Source organism: Macrotis lagotis, chromosome 4 (genome assembly GCF_037893015.1).
Source record: "Macrotis lagotis isolate mMagLag1 chromosome 4, bilby.v1.9.chrom.fasta, whole genome shotgun sequence".
NCBI classification, from domain to species: domain Eukaryota; kingdom Metazoa; phylum Chordata; class Mammalia; order Peramelemorphia; family Peramelidae; genus Macrotis; species Macrotis lagotis.
Window position 1 is genome coordinate 180,951,008 of NC_133661.1, and position 16,966 is coordinate 180,967,973.

Genomic DNA, 16,966 nt, shown 5'->3' on the forward strand with positions numbered 1-16,966 from the left:
ATAGTTTTGTTGGAACACAAGACAGCAAAGAACCTGGAATCAGGGAAATCTAAGGTTGGAATCCTATCTCAGATAATTCCTAACTAGATGAGTCTGGATAAGTCACCTATCTGTTTGCCTCAGTTTCCTCCATTCAAAAGTGGGGGTAATAAATAGTATCTCATGGTGTTACTGTAAGGATCAGTAAGATAGTAGGAACAAAGCTCTATGCAAACCTTAAAGTACTTTATATATATTAGCTATTATGATTACTATTATTATTTTCTTTAAGCCCCTATGCCTCAGGTAGTTTCCTAAGCAGTGTTTTTTAAGTTAGAGGTTAGTGGAATACTCACATCATGGCTATATTGCTGCCATCGATGATAACATGTCGGAGACCTGTTGTACCAGGCACATTAGTGAGGTTCAAGGAAAACGGGGTCTTCAAGGCCTCCAGAAAGCGCTGGGTTTTGGTCACCTCATAGTTGCCACCAGTGGTGCCACCTAAGCTTCCCTTTTGAGGCTCCTGCCTCTTTAGTCCCACAGACTGCCCATCCCCAGGCTTTGGAGAAACAACCCATGTGGGTTGAGACCCAGGTAGAAGGTTGAGTCCCATTGGTGAGGAGGATTCTCCATTCCTGAGCTGAAGGAGGGGTGTTAGAGGGCATTTCAACTGCTGATCACCCACCACTGCCTGAGGAGAATGGCCATAGGAATCAGCTGCAGCCTGGTTCACCCCCCAGAGTGAAATCAGCCTTGAATGTGTGTGGGTTTGGGAACTGATCTTGGCTCTGGGACCCTTCTCTTTGAGGCATCTCACCAGGTAGTTCAACTCTTTTCAAGTCCTTTTCTTCCAGACACCATATTTTGTCCTGGTCCTCCTCCCTACTGTGTCTCTTTTCCCCACAATCCCTCTGCCCAAAGTGCCCCTCTCTATCCCAGTCCTTCCCCCTAGTCAAGCCCTCCCCATTCCAATCTCTCTCCCCAAGAAACCCATCCTTCCCCCAGTTCCTTTCCCTAGATGGACAATTTCTCTCCTCAGGAATCCCTTCCCTCCCCGAATTCCTCTGCCTAGGAAATCCCTCCCTAGGACTCCCTGTTCTCTCCAAGTTTCTTTGCCCAGAGAGATTCTGTGTTTGCCAATCCTTTTCCCTGATCAGTTCTACTATCATCCTGGAATTCTTCTCTTCCATGGACCACAGTTTTTCCCAGTCTCTCTCTCCAGGATCAGAAGTCAGACACTGTTTCCTAATCTCTTCCTTCTCCACAGACCTAGTGCCCAATGAGGCAATGCCACCTTCCCTGACTTCTCTGCCCTCAATGTAAGTCTTTGTGATAGGGTCTTCCCAACCACCATTCCCCAAGAGAAGTGGGCTCCTCTCTTGCCCCAGGGGAGATTCTAGCAGCCCTTGCCCCCTACCTGCCTCTTCTGCCAAGTTTAATAGCCACTCCTGGATAGACACAGGCAAACCCAGGAGAGCCCTGGAATGTTCATCCCCATAACTCCCAACCAGGGCCTCGAAGGACAGAATCACTTGTTCCCTGGCACTTGTGGACTGCTGCTTCCATCGCCCTAACAGATCTTCCATCCTGCTCTGGGCCATGACAAAGGCTTCAATCAGGCCTCCAAGTAACAGAGAGCCAGGGGCTTGGGGCACCACATGAGCAGAGGTACCCCAACATAGACAGTCCAGGAAGAGACCTCTGGCTCCAAAGAAGACACAGTGCAGGGCCGCAGGATAGCTGACTTCCTCCCACACCTCTGGGTTGCAAAGGCCTTTCAGGTACTCCTGGAGGAATGGAAAGGGAAGAATAGTTCCAGTTGACAGTGCTTCAGTACTAGGGCCACACACACACACACACACACACACACACACACACGGGGGGGGGGGGGGGGGAGAGAGAGACCAACCAATGGAAAGAGAAGGGGGAAGGGTAGCAATGTTTGGGAAGGATAAGGAATCTCAGCCTTCACTCCCCACCCCAACCTCCTCTCCCGGCCTCTGAATGGAAAAGTTGAAATCTGGCAGACCGAAAGAAACGAAACCAAAATCAAAAGACGACTAGAGTCGGGAAATCCCCCGGGTTGGGCCCTTCTGGTTGCCAGAGAGACGGGCAGAGGCAAAGGAAGTGGCCGAGGAAGAGCAGCAGAGTCCACCCAGGCTTCCTAGGAGCTTGAGGAAGGGGCCAGGAGAGTGGGCCCTCCCTGGACCTTCTCCCTCCCCGATCCTGCCACTCCAGGAGGCCTGGGGAAAAGGGAGAGGAAGGGTTACCTTGGCTCTGCCCACGTTCTCTCGGGGCCCCTCGAGCTGCAGCCAGATGTGGGGGCTCCCCGGGCAGGTCTTCTCAAGGACGCTCAGCTGCACCCGAAAGATGCGTTCCACCTGAGGCCGCTGGTTAAGCACCACGTCCTCCGCATCCGCCAACACCGTGAAGCGGTCCGTGGTCCCGGGAGAGGCCCCCGAGGGGAGCATGGCTGCGAAGCCGGCCCTGAGAGGGTGGGAGGAGAGGCTGGGACATGGCAGCCCCTCTGGCCCGATGCTCTCGGCCACCGGGACGGCACCCGACTCCCAGCCCAGCTCCGACGTCATGGCCCAGAACCTGGAGTCCCAAAGGGTAATCCCACTCTGCTCCCACCCGTTACTCCGCCCCCTAGGTCCAGCCTTCAGCCCACCCCGCTTCCCCAGCCTTCTCCACCTTCTCCCGGGATGGGCTGGAAGGGAAAGACCCCCTTCTCCCAGCTGGGCATGGGGGCTCTCCCGAGGGGGCGCATGAACCCTGATCCTCTCTGTCTGGATGTCGCCTAGCTCTCCCCTATTATCTCCATCCGACCCACAGGAACGAATGGGAGGACAGAAAGGCACTTACCCGTCTTGGCAGTGGGCTCGCGTAGTGCTTGGATCTTATTTTCAAGGATCCTCTAGCCCGTGAACCCTCTGCTCCCACCCTTTTGAGAGGAGAAGAGGGAGCAGGTCTGTAGTACAACTGGACCCTTCCAGAGCACAGGGTTCCTGACTTCTCTCTCTCTCTCTCTCTCTCTCTCTCTCTCTCTCTCTCTCTCTCTCTCTCTCTCTCTCGTACACAACTGCTTAGCTCCTCACTTCCTGGTCAGAGGAGGAGTCTATCCAGCTCCACCCTGGGGTTGACCTAGCCTGAGACTTTGGGTCTACAACCAGGATTTTGGGGAGAGCGGGGGGGGGGGGGGGGGGAGAAGCGGTAGTGAGGAAGAACTCCAGAGGTTTGCTCTATCCAGTCTTAGGCCCTGCTTAAACGGGGCATCCTCTCCTCCCGTCCCCCTTTTGCCCTCCTTCCACCTTTCACTTCTGACTTCTTCCTGCCATTCTCCTGTCTCTTCTTCTTGCCTCTGTTTTCCATAAACCTCCTCTCGGTCTATCTCCCCTAGTTTACTCCTTAATTTTCATCTCTAATACAATAAATAACCATAGATATAGACCACAGAAACAAAAGCTCTTTAGGGATCCTTAATAATTTTAATAGTTTAAAGGGGTCCAGAGGACAAAAAGTTTGTGAATTTTTGTCATAAAGCTTATAAGTGATAGAATACAGACTAGAACTCATGTTCTGTGGTTCCTAGTTCACTTTTCTTTCCAGCACTCGAATCACATGGGAAAAGAGATGGCTACCTCTTTCCATAACTTTATAACATTTTCTCAGTACAAGAAAAAGATACTAGGGAGACCTGGGGAAGAACTGAGAAAGGAAGAGGAAGAAATAAGGCTTATTAAAGGGAGCAAGATAATAAAAATACTGCTAAAAATATCTATATAGTTATGTTTTCATAGCACTTTGTAAAAGATAAAGAGAAAAGCATGTTTGTAAGGAATTGGGGACAGAGGGAAAAGGACTTCCATACATATTCTCATCAGCTCTGGCTCCTGCCTCATTGGCTCTGACAGATTCTCCCTGGGGTCCTGGCTATGGTCCCTCCTATCCCTCCTCCTTGTCCATCCATTCCTTCCTGGGGCCCATTGGCTGCCTAGAGCACTCTGCCAAAGGGGAGGGATCCACAGCAGAAGAAGCAGTGAGTGGTAGAACTCGCAAACATACAAATCCTGGGTCCCAGGTAGAGATGGAACAAAAAATAGTAAGACTAGTTGACAAGAAGACTGGGGTGAAGAGACTAGAGGGGTAGTTAGTATAAGACCAAGAGAGACCAAAGAGGCAGAAGAGGGCAGGAAGGATAGAAGGAGACTTGAGAGGGAAACTGAAAGAGGGAGAAAGAAGTCTAAAGAAATCAAAGAGAGATATAGTGGGCTTCATATCTCAGGCACTGGGGATAAAAGGGTTCTGGTCACTGAGGAAAAACCCCTGGGAAATATCCTGTAATGTCTTTCCTGACACTTATACTCCTGGCCTTTGGATTGGGGCAGGCACAGGAAGGGACAGAACCTGTAATGTTGGAAGGAGAGTGCCTTGTGGTATGTGAACCTGGTCGGGCAACCACAGGAAGTCCAGGTGGGGCAGCCCTGGGTGAAGCTCCTCCAGGGAGGGTAGCCTTTGCTGCTGTCCGGAGCCACCATCACGAACCAGCTGGAGAAACAGGCAATGGTACGAGTGGTGCTATCTACTTTGACCAGGTAACATTTCTCCCCCATCCCACCAACCTCACCTGCTGATTCCTGAATGGAGAGGAAAACTGGTTTCTATTCTGAGTCCCACTCAATCTCTCATCTCCCAGGGTTCATCTCTTTTTAAGAAAAACCAGCTCCATAGTCCCTCCACTTTTGCCATTTCCTACACCTTTCTCCACTTCCCCCAAATATCCTTATTCAAAACTCTCCTTGCCCTTTTATCACATTCATCTACTCCTTCCCCTTACTCTCCACCCTTTCCCTCACTACCAAACCTTCGTTCTTACCCTTCCCATATTATTCTTTCCCTCCCCCATCTCCCTCTCCCTAGGTTCTGGTAAATGAAGGCAATGGCTTTGACAGGACCTCAGGTTCCTTTATTGCCCCTGTCCGGGGTGTCTACAGTTTCCGGTTCCATGTGGTGAAGGTATACAACCGCCAGACAGTTCAGGTGAGCCCAGAAAAAAAATAGGTGAAAGCAGACAAGTTACACTCAACCCTATTCCTGACTTAGGCTGTGTTTCTGACTTCTAGTTCTGACTTTTTTTAGTCACCTATCCCACAAAAAGTCAGTGACCAAGGGATTCCAGAGGACTCAGGATCACCTCTACTAGCCAAACTCTGACTATTGCATGGTTGGAGATCCTGGCAAAGTCAAAGAGACCACTTGTAAAGGTTGAATGGTGGTGACAGGTCAAGTCAGGGGAAATGGGCCCTTCTGACCCAAGGCAATTCAGAACCCTAAGTTAGCCTAGTTAATCCTTGCTCTCTCAGAAGGGCTAGGATTTAGAAGAAAAGGAGGAAACAAGTATTTAAGTGACTATTTATATGTCAGACATGAACTAAGCTTACAAGAATCCTAAAAAAATAGGTGCTATTATTTATTATCTCCTTTTACAGTTGAGGAAACTGTTAGATAGAAGTGCCTAAGGGGCGGCTAGGTGGCGCAGTGGATAGAGCACTGGCCCTGGAGTCAGGAGTACCAGAGTTGAAATCCAGCTTCAAACACTTAATAATTACCTAGTTGTGTGGCCTTGGGCAAGCCACTCAACCCCATTGCCTAGCAAAAAAAAAAAAAAAAGTGCCTTGCCCAGGGTCACATAAGGAAGTGTCTGAGACAGGCTGGATTTGAACTCAGTCTAAGCCAAGTGTTCTATCCACTGGATCACCTATCCACTGCCTCAGGAATGATGATTGATGATGACTGAAAGAGAAGCTATATCATAATCCAAAGATTTCTTCAGCTGTAGAGGGAGGTGGGAGCTACAAGATAGAGGTCCTAATACCCCCAATTCTCCCATCCCCAGGTAAGCCTGATGCTGAATACATGGCCTGTGATCTCAGCTTTTGCCAATGATCCTGATGTGACAAGAGAGGCAGCCACTAGTTCTGTTCTCTTACCCCTGGACCCTGGGGATCGTGTGTCCCTGCGTCTGCGCCGAGGGAACCTGCTTGGTGGCTGGAAGTTCTCTAGCTTCTCTGGCTTTCTGATCTTTCCTCTCTGAGGGAGAGTGCATCCCTACTGCCCACTTCCACCTACCCCACTCCCCCACCCACCCCATCCCCTCCACATACAGACTCTGATTTTCTTCACTTCCTTTCACCTTCCTCAATGCAGGTATATTAAGGGGGATGGAATTTATTTAATCTTGGGTCTCTAATTTTCATTCATTTCTACACCAGCAGTACTATCCTTGGATCAGGGAGTGTGACTGTATTCTCTACACCAACAAATCATACATGCAAATATGGTCCAAGAATAGCTTATCCTTTAGATAAATGCTATTAAGAGGACCCTTTCTTTTCCCCAAAATTATGATCATACTTAAACTCTAGCATATATAACTGATATGTTCATATCCTATTCTTCTGCATGGGCTCAAGTGCCAAACCCTCCATAATAAATAAATAAATGAGTTGACTACATATGTAAAGCCAATTTTGTCATCAGTATATCCCTCCTAATTTCAGTCAGAGTCAGTTATGCTCTCCCAACCATAATATCCCATTTTGCCCTGTATTTCCCTCTCTGTTTCCATAACCCATGAAAAACTTATGGCATAGGTTTAAAAAAAACTGCTACTAATTCCATTGTCTCTACTGCCCTCTCCAAAATATTTATCTTTTGGGACAGGTGGCAGAAACTGGGCTGACAGGAACCCCACAGAAACCCAGATGGTACCAGCCCCAGAGTGCATGAAAATTGTTTCCTGTAGAGAGAGCCAGATCCTCAGTGCTGCCCAACTGCTACTTGGTATTTCGGATGACCATGGGGTTAGTTATGGTGGGGGAGGGAGAAGAAACTAAAGCTAAAGGAAGATTTCAGGTCCAGGGGATTAGAATGGCACAGTTCCTCACCAAGGACTTCAGGGATCTTCTTCAATAATGATAGCCAGCCAATCTGAATCTATGTTTATACGTGTAGAGCCTCTCTTAGATTACTTTCTATCAGAGGGAGGGAAGGAGGGAGAAAAATGTAAAAACTCAAAACCTTGCAAAAAAAGACACATTAAAAACTACTGTTACATGTAGTTGGAAAAACAAAATATTTAAATTAGAAAAAAACACTAATGATAGCCAGCACTTTTAGGTTTGTGAGGCACTATAAATATATTATTTCATTTGATCCTTACAACCAGGCTTCAAAGTACTATTCTCATTTTAAACCAATGAAGAAACTAAGATTAATAGAAGTTAAGTGATTTGGCCAAGGGTCACTCAGCTAGTGTCTGACTCCTCTTGGCAGAATAGTGCCTACTTGGTTAACCCCAAGATCTGTTGCTCCCATTTGGCCTACCTAAAGAGTGGAAGAGTGGGATGGAGGAACCCTGGTCTTAAGTCTTTGACTGTGGGAGAAGAAAGAAAACAAAGGAAGCAATTCTAGCAGATATGAAGGGAGAAATTAAGGACAATCCTATGGAAAGGATGACTCAAAAAGTTTTCTTCTTCTCCCTCCCATTTAACTCCTAACTCCTTAATTGGTGCTGAGACTCTTGAAATGACATATCAGGAAAGGAGGAGGTAACTAGGCATTATGGAACTACAACCAAATGAGAGAAGCTTCCAAATTAGGACCACTCAAGCAATAATCTGAATGAGGGTTTTATTTCTTTAGTCACTTTATCCTACCTATTATAACTTCTACATTTGTTGGCAAGAACCTCTCCAAATGAGTAATTATGTGTAAATCATCTTCCTTGATAGAGATTGTTTTTGTTTTTTAGGGTTTTGCAAGGCAAATGGGGTTAAGTGGCTTGCCCAAGACCACACAGCTAGGTAAATATTAAGTGTCTGAGACCGAATTTGAACCCAGGTACTCCTGACTCCAGGGCCGGTGCTTTATCCACTACGCCACCTAGCCACCCCCCCTTGATAGAGATTGGAGGAAGAAAAAGAAAATTCATGCCTAAGATTTACATGTCCTAAGGAGATTTATTGGTTAGTCTTTATAACTTGCTCAGACACTAGATTTGTGCCTCTGGGGATGTCACTTAACCTGTTTGCCTCAGTTTTCTCATCTATAAAATAAGGTGGAGAAGGAAATAGCAAAACACTCTAGTATCTTTGCCTGGAAAATTACAAATGTAGTCTTGAAGAGTCAAATATGGTTAAAATGATTTAACAATAGCAAAGAGACTCCAGGGATGATATGGTCTTCCAGGTCTGTGTTCTGATTGGAATGGAAAGCTCCAATCCGATTTGGAGTTCCAAAAATGGCCTCTCTGATGATGTGCTAGGGGTTGTTCCTCTCATTTCTTGGAAGCAATTCTTCTCCAAATTGGGGAAGCAAGGTATTTCCTCTGATTTCAGATCTATATTCTGTGATCTCGGAACATTGTAATGACTTGAGATGGTTGGGCAAGTCCTTTGTATCATCCTAGAAGCTATGGGGCTTTTTGGGCAAATGATACAAGCAAAAGATATTGAAAAACAATTGAAAATTGTGTAGGTAAATGAGTAGTAAATGATTAACAAAAGCAGAAATAATAACATAGGTAAATGAGTAGTAAATGATAATAATAGCAGGGAGTTCTAGATCTTAACTACTTGACCATTGCCAGAATGAACGCCTTGGGTTGTTTTCTCAAATGAGAATTCAAAATCCTTCTGACAGGTATTTTTAGTGTTTTGTTCCTTGAGGCAAATAAAACTAATCAATCAACAAGCATTTATTAAGTGCTAGGCATTATAAGCATTGGAGATACAAAGGAAAAATAGTAGCTGCCCTCAAGGAGCTTACACACTATTGGGAGAGAGACAACATGCATATACATAGGTACATACAAGATACATACAGAGTAGATGAAAATTGAGATTCTACAAATGAATGTTAACAAATTCTATAGAGGAAGAGGAGGTAAGGTAAACTCTACAACATACAAGAATCCCCTAGAATGGGAGGAAAGGCCTCAATTAGTAATTTATCTAATTTTTAGTTTTGTATGCATGTATAACAAAATCTCCAGCAAGCAGTATCATTTGATTTACATTCCCAGAGGAAGAATAGCACTTGCAGTTACAAAAATTCTAAGAATTTGTCTTCACAACAACCATGAACCAGATATTATATCATGAATTATATTGTAGTTTACAGAAACTGCAACATCTCTAGGTCTCAGAAGACAATTTGAATTGTAGCGCTGACTCCAACACCTCATGAGTTATATGACCTTACTTAGGTCAATCACTTCACATAACAATTTTCTTGTGTTGTAAAATAAGGGGTTTATTTAGGTTCCTTCCAATCCTAATATTCTAAAAAAAGAACTTTAATATATAGTGTAGAAACATGAGCCATTATATTATTCTTATTCATAGGATCATAGATTTAGTTGGAAGAAACCTTAGAAGTTAATACTGATTTTTCAGGTGAGGCAATGGAGTCCCCAGAGAGGTGAGTAAATATGTAAATATGACCCAAGGTCATCCAGGGAATATGAATATACACACACACACCAGGAAGTATATAAATCCAAGATTTCTCTGACTCAAAAATCATTTGATTCCCTCATCTGCAGAGGTGAAATGATCTTCCTTCTTACAAGCTAAAGCAATTCAATTTTAAGCTTTCTTTCCCTCCTCTTTCACTTCCTCAATTTCCAAGAGTGATATCACAAAGGGAGGGAGGAAGGAGAGAGGCAACCTTCATTCTGATCAGGCAAATGGGTTTAGCTGAAAAACAAGGTAGTAGGTACTCTCCAGTGGGAATCTGGTGTTACAAGCAAGATCCTTAAAAGTCCAAACAGGAAAGGAAATCATTGCCTAACCCATTTTGGGAACCTTTTAAGCTCTACTGGGTCTCCCTGCTTTCTTTCCCTCCAACACGTTCTACCAATCATTCATTTGAAAAATATTTTCACATCAAATTATGTGGAAGATGATGTGATATACAGATCCAGATAAACTCACTTGATTGAGGTGCCACTCATATCAGTTGTTTGCTGAACTCTGACCTAATTATGGGGTGTGTGTGTATGTATGTTTATTGACTAGTTTGCCTTGAGGGCAGGTATAACGCTGATTATTATACCTAGGGGCATAATGGATAAAGTGCCAGATCTAAAGTCAGGAAAAGGGAGTCAAAAGCAGCCTCAGACACTTACTAGTTGTGTAACTCTGGGCAAGTTGTTTAGCCCTGTTTGCCTCAGTTTGTTCATCTGTAAAATGAGTTGGAGGAAGAAATGACAAACTAGTCCAGTATCTTTGCTAAGAAAATCCCAATGGAATCATGAAGAGTCAGACATGACTGAACAACAAAAGATGTAGTACCATAGTAGTTAACATGGGCCACTTTGGGAGGGTTGGGGGATAATGCATGGATAGTCCTGCAAGATTGTTCAGGTAACCTAAACACATGCACAGAGGAATCTCGCCAAACAGTTCTCTCCTATTTCTGATATCAACTGAAGGATGAAGGGTAGGGCCACTGGGTTATCAAGAGAAAGGGCAAGAAGTAACAAAGATGGTAGAAAAGCCAATAGCAGTGAAAACTACGTCGGACATAAGGAAACAACTTTCTCCAATGGTACAGTTAAAGGAGGTAAAAGTTTAAACTCTTGCTAAAAAAGTCTGTAGTTGCTTTTGTTTCTACCCTAAATCATTCATCTCTCAACCACAGTAACAGGAAAGAAATAGCAGTGAAAATCAAGTGACTCTGCCATTAGTTAGCTGTGTAACTTTGGATAAATCAAAAAATTTCCTATTTTTCTATAAAAATAGGGGTGGGTGCATGAATGATATTTTCTACCTCTAAACTCATCAAGTCTGGTCAACAATCCCATTTCAGACTTTTCCCCCCCTTCCTCAATACCAGCCTGATTTTTATCCAATAGAACACAAGCTTTCTTCCAGTTTGATTTACAAATCAAAATAAGACTCACTCCCACACCCCAATTACTACAAGGAAAAATAAAAGAATTGGCTTATAGATGGGAGACTGAGTACAATAGGAATGAATTCCATTTCCCAAAAAGCACAAAGTCCCATTCAGAGAATAATGTGGGTAAAAGATTATTTCACTCAGTAGGGCAGTGTAAGGAGGATGAAAGGAGACCCTAAGAGTGAGCCTAATTTTTTCCATTACATGGAAGACATAATATCTCATCCAGGGCATAATTTAGGGCAAAGCTATTTTCATACAGGATTATTTGGGTAAGAAAAGGTAAGGGTTCAGTGAATGAGTTCAATTTTCCTATTATAGGGGCAGCTAGGTGGCACAGTGGATAGAGCACCGGCCTTGGAGTCAGGAGTACCTGTGTTCAAATCCGACCTCAGACACTTAATTACCTAGCCATGTGGCAAACCACTTAACCCCATTGCCTTGAAAAACCTAAAAAAAAAAATGTTTCAAATCAATTTTCCTATTATATAGAAGGCACGTGTAAAAGGTCCCATCAACAGAGGTATAATGCAAAGCTATTTCAAAAAGTGTGAGTGTGAGTGTGTTTTTAAGAGGAGGGCCAGTGCAGAGTTCTGGTATCATAGCAACACAGGTCTCAATTTTACCATCCCTTAAGTAACAAAGAATTGGTCAAGTCAAGTCAAGACAAGCTCTTTTGGCTCACTGATCCTTTTCTTAGCATCAAGATTTCCAGAGTGTTCTCATTGAATGAGTTTTGGGGAATTGGAGTAAAATTAGGTAGGAAAAGTCCTTTCCCAAAACTCCTATTCTTCTGTGATTTGGGACTATTGGCCTAGAGGCTTCCATTAATCACCCTGGAGGAGTCAAAATACTTTTTTTGGGTTATATTCCGAATCAAAAGCCACCAGTGACTGGATGAGATCCAGACCCAGTTCTATTAATTTCTAAGTATGTTGTATCTGAATCTAATACCAACACCTTTCAACATTAACATGCTGAGTGGGACAGGGGACAGTCTTGCCTGGGTCACTGATACGACCTAAATGTGGTCTGAGAGAAGTGACCATGCAATCTGTTAAACAACCTATTGAGGTCACTGCTCTCAGTCCTCTAGGCTTTGAAACATCCTGGCAAAGTTGATACTAGATAATTCTACACTAAAATAGCTAAAGGAAGCTAAAAATAGCTAGTCTCCCTGCTGAGATTTCACCACCCCAGGGGAGTCAGGTTCCCATTCAGAGATCCTGAGGACTAAAACCTGTTAGGGAAGAGATTCTGAGACGGAAAGGAAAGAATAGATTGGCTGAGTCAAATATAATAACAGGTACTGTATAAACTATCCCCTGAGCAAAGTTGTCAGGGTTGCTGATGGAGAAATTTAGTTCTTAGCTGAAGCCCAAGAGAGGCTGTGGATGAGTAATGAATAGGGGGAGAGATAAGGTATCCTTTTCTCCATTTCAAAAAGGGGGGGGTAGTATCTTATTCCAACTGTTCTAATATCATTGAGGGTAAGGGAGCACCACCCTGGGGATATAGCTTCATCAAGTTAGTGGGGTATGTGACTCCCAGCTTACCTGGAGTTGGGTAACCCCAGACCCTATAAAGAGACAGACTCAGTCTGTCTACAATATAATAGGGTCCAACCCACCGAGCTGTGCCAGGCTTGGGGAAGTTCAAGAGCATGACTTGGTCTCCCACATTCCACTCCTTCCCTTGAACTTCTTGCTGGAAGTAGCTACTCTGAGCTATGATAGACTGGTCCCCAGAGGCCAGAGCTGCCTGCAGTTGACTTTCAAGTATATTACTTTTCAGTTGCTGTAAAAACACATCCATCTTCAACCCTTCAACATGGGCCCCACTGAGCTCCCACCACAAGGATTCAGCCAGTCTCATCTCACTCCCAGTCACAACCGCAAAAGGTGTGGGTCCAGACTCCAGGGCTCTAAAGGCCATATGCAGAAGGGGCAGACAACTGGCCCAGTTCTTCCCATTAAGAATGATAAACTCCTTCAACAAATTCTTAAAAGCCTGGTTTGCGTTTCTGTCCCTCAATTCAGCAGGCTGAATATCCCCAGAGATGCTGCCCAGCTTGGCTCCCAGCACCAAACCACAGCTCATTAGGACATGCCTGGCAAACTGAGATCCCTGAGCTGCCTCCATCCTCACTGGCAACCCCCATCGGGAAAACACTTGCTGGACCAGCACCTGAGCCACCGCCATCTGCGTGAAGGACTTCAGTGGAAAAGCTTCTGTCCAGGAGGAATAGGAGTCGGCCACAATCAGCACATGCCTGTGGCCCTCCTCACTGGCAGGCACGGGCCCAATCACATCAATCTGAAGATTAGACCAGGGCATTGCTGATGTAGTGTTCCACTGAGTCCGCATACACTTGGACTCCTTGCTTAGGTTGTTTATTGAGGTACAGAACAAGCAGCATTTGCAGTAGGCCTTCACCTGTCCGTGCATCTTGGGCCACCAGCCTAACATCCTCACCCTCCTGAGTGTCTCGTCTGGGTCAGCATGGGGACCAGGAGGAACATCATGCACAGAATAAATCAGATCCTTCCGGATTTGTTCTGGGACAATCCAGACCTTGGGTCTTTTCATCTCTCTATACATGAGCAGGTTACACTCCCTAACAAAACTGACACCAGGTTCAAAAGGTTTAAGAGGTGAATGTCCAGGAAGTTTACGCCCAGCCTGCAGCTGGCAAATGGCTTCTAACAAAACAGCATCATTCTCCTGTAGTGCCTGAAGATTTGGGCTACTGCCCAAGGGATTGGAGACCACTCCAAGAGAAGGCATGATATGCCTTGGCAACTTCCACAGTGGCCCTGACCCTTGGGCACCCTGCTTGGCTAAAGACTCTACTGTTACACTGAATAGGGCTCCCTTATAAGAGGCTTTAAAAAGGAAGGGCAAAGTGGGGAGGCTGGAGGCCAGGGAAGTAATATAAGATAGCAGGGCTGGATGAGGCAATGGAGCCCCATCTGAGGACAGAAAACCACGAGAGTGCCAGAGAGGAAGAAGATCTATAAGGATGTTGAAAAGCCAACTACAATTAACCAGAAAAACTAGAGGAATACAGGAATGAACAAATCTCTCCAGGCCACAAGCCACAGCAGCCAGGTGGGCATAGGTTGGTGTATGAGGGGAACATGAGAAAGAGAGGGACAGGGGGGGACTGTCAGGAGACAGGACATACAACCCAAAACCTGCACACCACTCAGTATCCTGGTAAAAGCAGTACCCTGAAGTGTAAATACATACAAAGGAAGACAAGTCAGAAAAAGGTGGCAATATTTGGAAAAACTGAGGCAATGAATCAGGTGTGGGCATTGGGAGGCCACTGTCACCCAAAGGCCCCGGGAGGAAAGATGTGCCCAAAGTCCTCCTATCTTTATCTTGTACTAGGAGGGACCATCGGGCTAGCCATGTGTCAGAAGTTTCTAGATTCTCCCTCTGCTCAGGTTCCCCAGAGGTATAGGAGGCTTCCAGAACAACAGGAACAGATCCAAGCGAGGGAGCAAAACGCCTCACAGCCCAAGCCAGAGCACAGAGGCCACCACCTCTGCTCAGAGCAGCCTTGCCCTCCTGGGGGAGGAGGGGTTTTGAGGTGTAAGCAATGGGACGCCTCAGCCCTGCCCGCTCCTGTGTTAGGACAGCTGCCAAGGTCTTTTCACTCACTGCCACCTCCAGACGGTAGGGCAATTGGGGATCAGGGGGGACCAAGGAGAGGGCTGACACCAGAGCCTGCTTAAGGGCCAGGAATGCCTGAGAATGTTCAGGTGTCCATTGCCACTGTGTCTTCTTTTTGAGAAGGCCATGGAGAGGGGCAACAAGTGAGGAATAGCGGGGGATCACATCTTTGTGGCATCCCATAAATCCCACAAAGAAGGAGAGAGCAGAAAAGCTGGTTGGCACAGTTAGTTGAGCCAAGTGGTCAAGGACCCTTTGGCATGTGGGTTGCCCTGCCCCATGCCAAGGAATGTCAAGTTGAGAAGAGCCTCTCCAGGGAGAGAGAGAGGTCTCTGAAGTATTGTCCTGGAGGCTAAAATATCTGAGGATATCATCTGAAAGGAAGGGACATTCTTCTCGGAAAACTGTGGACAGGCAAGTGTCTAGAGATTCTTCCTCCTTGGCCATCAATTTCTCTACACCCTCTGTCAGTTTTTTCACCTTCCCCTTTTGTTGAGGTCCATAGCAGCCTCTCTTGAGATGCTTCTTACCCTGAAGCCCCTTGGCTTTTATGGGGAGAAAGGAGGCTTTGGTAGGAGGCTTTGTCTCCCAGACCTTCAGAAAATTGCTAACAGCCAATTCCAACCTGAAAAATGAGAAAAGATTGGGAGAGGGAGTGTGAGAGAGATGGAGAGAGAAAGAAAAAGAATAACTATTTTAAACAGTGATCCTTAGGAAATGACGAGTAAAACACAGCAATACACCCATTTCATCCTCAAGCATCACCAAGACCTAACAGTAACTTCCTGCATGTTATAATCTGAGACATACCAAGTAGAAACTTCTGCCCTTTAAAATATTATTCTTACATCTTCTCTCATAATGCCCCAGACCTCACCACCAGAAATACATTCTTTTGGGTACTATAGTCTTTAAAAGTTATTATTTGGGAGAGGAATTCACCTTAAACTCATATAATCTAATAAATTGGCAGGTATTAGCTGAAAACTAGTTGGGAACAGAGTTTTTCAGGAATAAGACAATAATTCAGGATGTGGTGTGGAGAAGGTAGAAAAAGAAGATGGGAAGAGACTACAAGAGAATCATAGCATTTACTTGGTGCATAGGAGCAGCTAGGTGGCACAGTAGATAGAGCACTGGCCCTGGAGTCAGGAGGACCCGAGTTCAAATCCAGCCTCAGACCCTTAATAATTACCTAGTTATGTGACCTTGGGCAAGTCATTTAACCCCATTGCCTTAAATTTTAAAAAAAAAATTTACAAAGTATTTTTATATAAATTATCTCATTATTTCACAATCCTGTAAGGGTAGGTCCTATTAGTATTCCTATGTTACATATGAGGAAACTGAGGAAAAGAAAAGTGAACTGACTACATCAAAATATCACAGCTAAATAGTGTCTGAAGTAGAATTTCAACTGAAGAATTCCTAAGAAAGCCACTGTACCCACTTAGTCACCTTATCTATTCTAACATTTTGCTCAGTGCCACCACTGGCTATGTTCTCAAATGGATTGTGGCTGGAAGCTCCTGCCCAGGAAGGACAAATGAGCCTTTACAGTTAGACACAGGGAAGATTAATGGATATTTAGGTTTAAATAAATGAATAGTCACTACCTCATTCCGACACATGGGGGCAGAATGTGCTAGATTTTTGCTATCTCTGCGAGGTGGTTACTTTATGGAATGTCTTAATTTTTTAAAGGAGCGAGAGAGCGAGAGAGCGAGAGAGCGAGAGAGCGAGAGAGCGAGAGAGCGAGAGAGCGAGAGAGCGAGAGAGCGAGAGAGCGAGAGAGCGAGAGAGCGAGAGAGCGAGAGAGCGAGAGAGCGAGAGAGCGAGAGAGCGAGAGAGCGAGAGAGCGAGAGAGCGAGAGAGGTATTACTTGGGGAGAGGAATCAATTACCCATCTGTTCTCCTCAGGAATATGTCCAGGGTAGGGCCATCCCGCCCTAGTGGGTCATCTGGAACCATGAAGATGTTCCCCACAAAAGTGAAGGGTAGCAGACTAGACCAGTGAAAGAGAGGAGGACAAGTCATATAAGTATTCCTTTCCATACTCCCTAGAAGGGAGAAGGAAAGGAATAAGCAGTTACAAAATGCCTACTATGTGTCAGAATCTTTTACAAATATTATCATTTGATTCCTGGGGATCAGGGAGTTAACTCAAACTTTACCCAAGATCCTCAGCCCTACCCAGGTTTGGTTTAAGTGCTTTGTCAGATGCTGTTAAAACCCAACAGCTCATCTCATAGGGGGCTGATAAGACATAGATCCACCTCTCCCTAAAGGGTCTCTTTCCCCTTTTCCCCCTCCTCCCAAATCTCCACAGAGCTTG

General features: G+C 45.2%; 3 protein-coding genes across 4 annotated transcripts in view; 1 reads left to right on the forward strand and 2 right to left on the reverse strand.

The window, feature by feature from the left end:
* Positions 1-321: 321 nt before the first annotated feature.
* LOC141521829 (protein KHNYN-like) lies at positions 322-3,082 on the reverse strand. Its single transcript, XM_074234773.1, is given in 4 exon segments — positions 322-718; positions 720-1,769; positions 2,253-2,469; positions 2,848-3,082. Coding segments are annotated over 3 exon segments (1,638 nt in total). The 5' UTR covers positions 2,454-2,469; positions 2,848-3,082; the 3' UTR covers positions 322-331.
* On the forward strand, positions 1,903-12,390 carry LOC141521830 (cerebellin-3-like). 2 transcript variants are annotated; one of them, XM_074234775.1, is made up of 4 exons: positions 1,903-2,595; positions 4,371-4,577; positions 4,903-5,022; positions 6,706-12,390. In XM_074234775.1, exons 1-4 carry the CDS (start codon positions 2,452-2,454, stop codon positions 6,769-6,771), a joined length of 537 nt encoding a protein of 178 aa, XP_074090876.1. In that variant the 5' UTR covers positions 1,903-2,451; the 3' UTR covers positions 6,772-12,390. The 2 variants fall into 2 exon arrangements, with proteins under 2 accessions (XP_074090876.1, XP_074090875.1); XM_074234774.1 differs by having other exon boundaries at positions 1,910-2,595; positions 5,879-12,390.
* The window catches only part of NYNRIN (NYN domain and retroviral integrase containing), a 42,117-nt gene continuing 33,876 nt past the window's right edge, over positions 8,726-16,966 (reverse strand). The window contains exons 7-8 of the mRNA XM_074234772.1: positions 16,535-16,636; positions 8,726-15,256 (exon numbers count right to left, since the gene is read on the reverse strand). Of these exons, the coding sequence (XP_074090873.1) occupies positions 12,412-15,256; positions 16,535-16,636 (2,947 nt within the window). The 3' untranslated portion in view covers positions 8,726-12,411. The remainder of the gene's footprint in view (positions 15,257-16,534; positions 16,637-16,966) is intronic.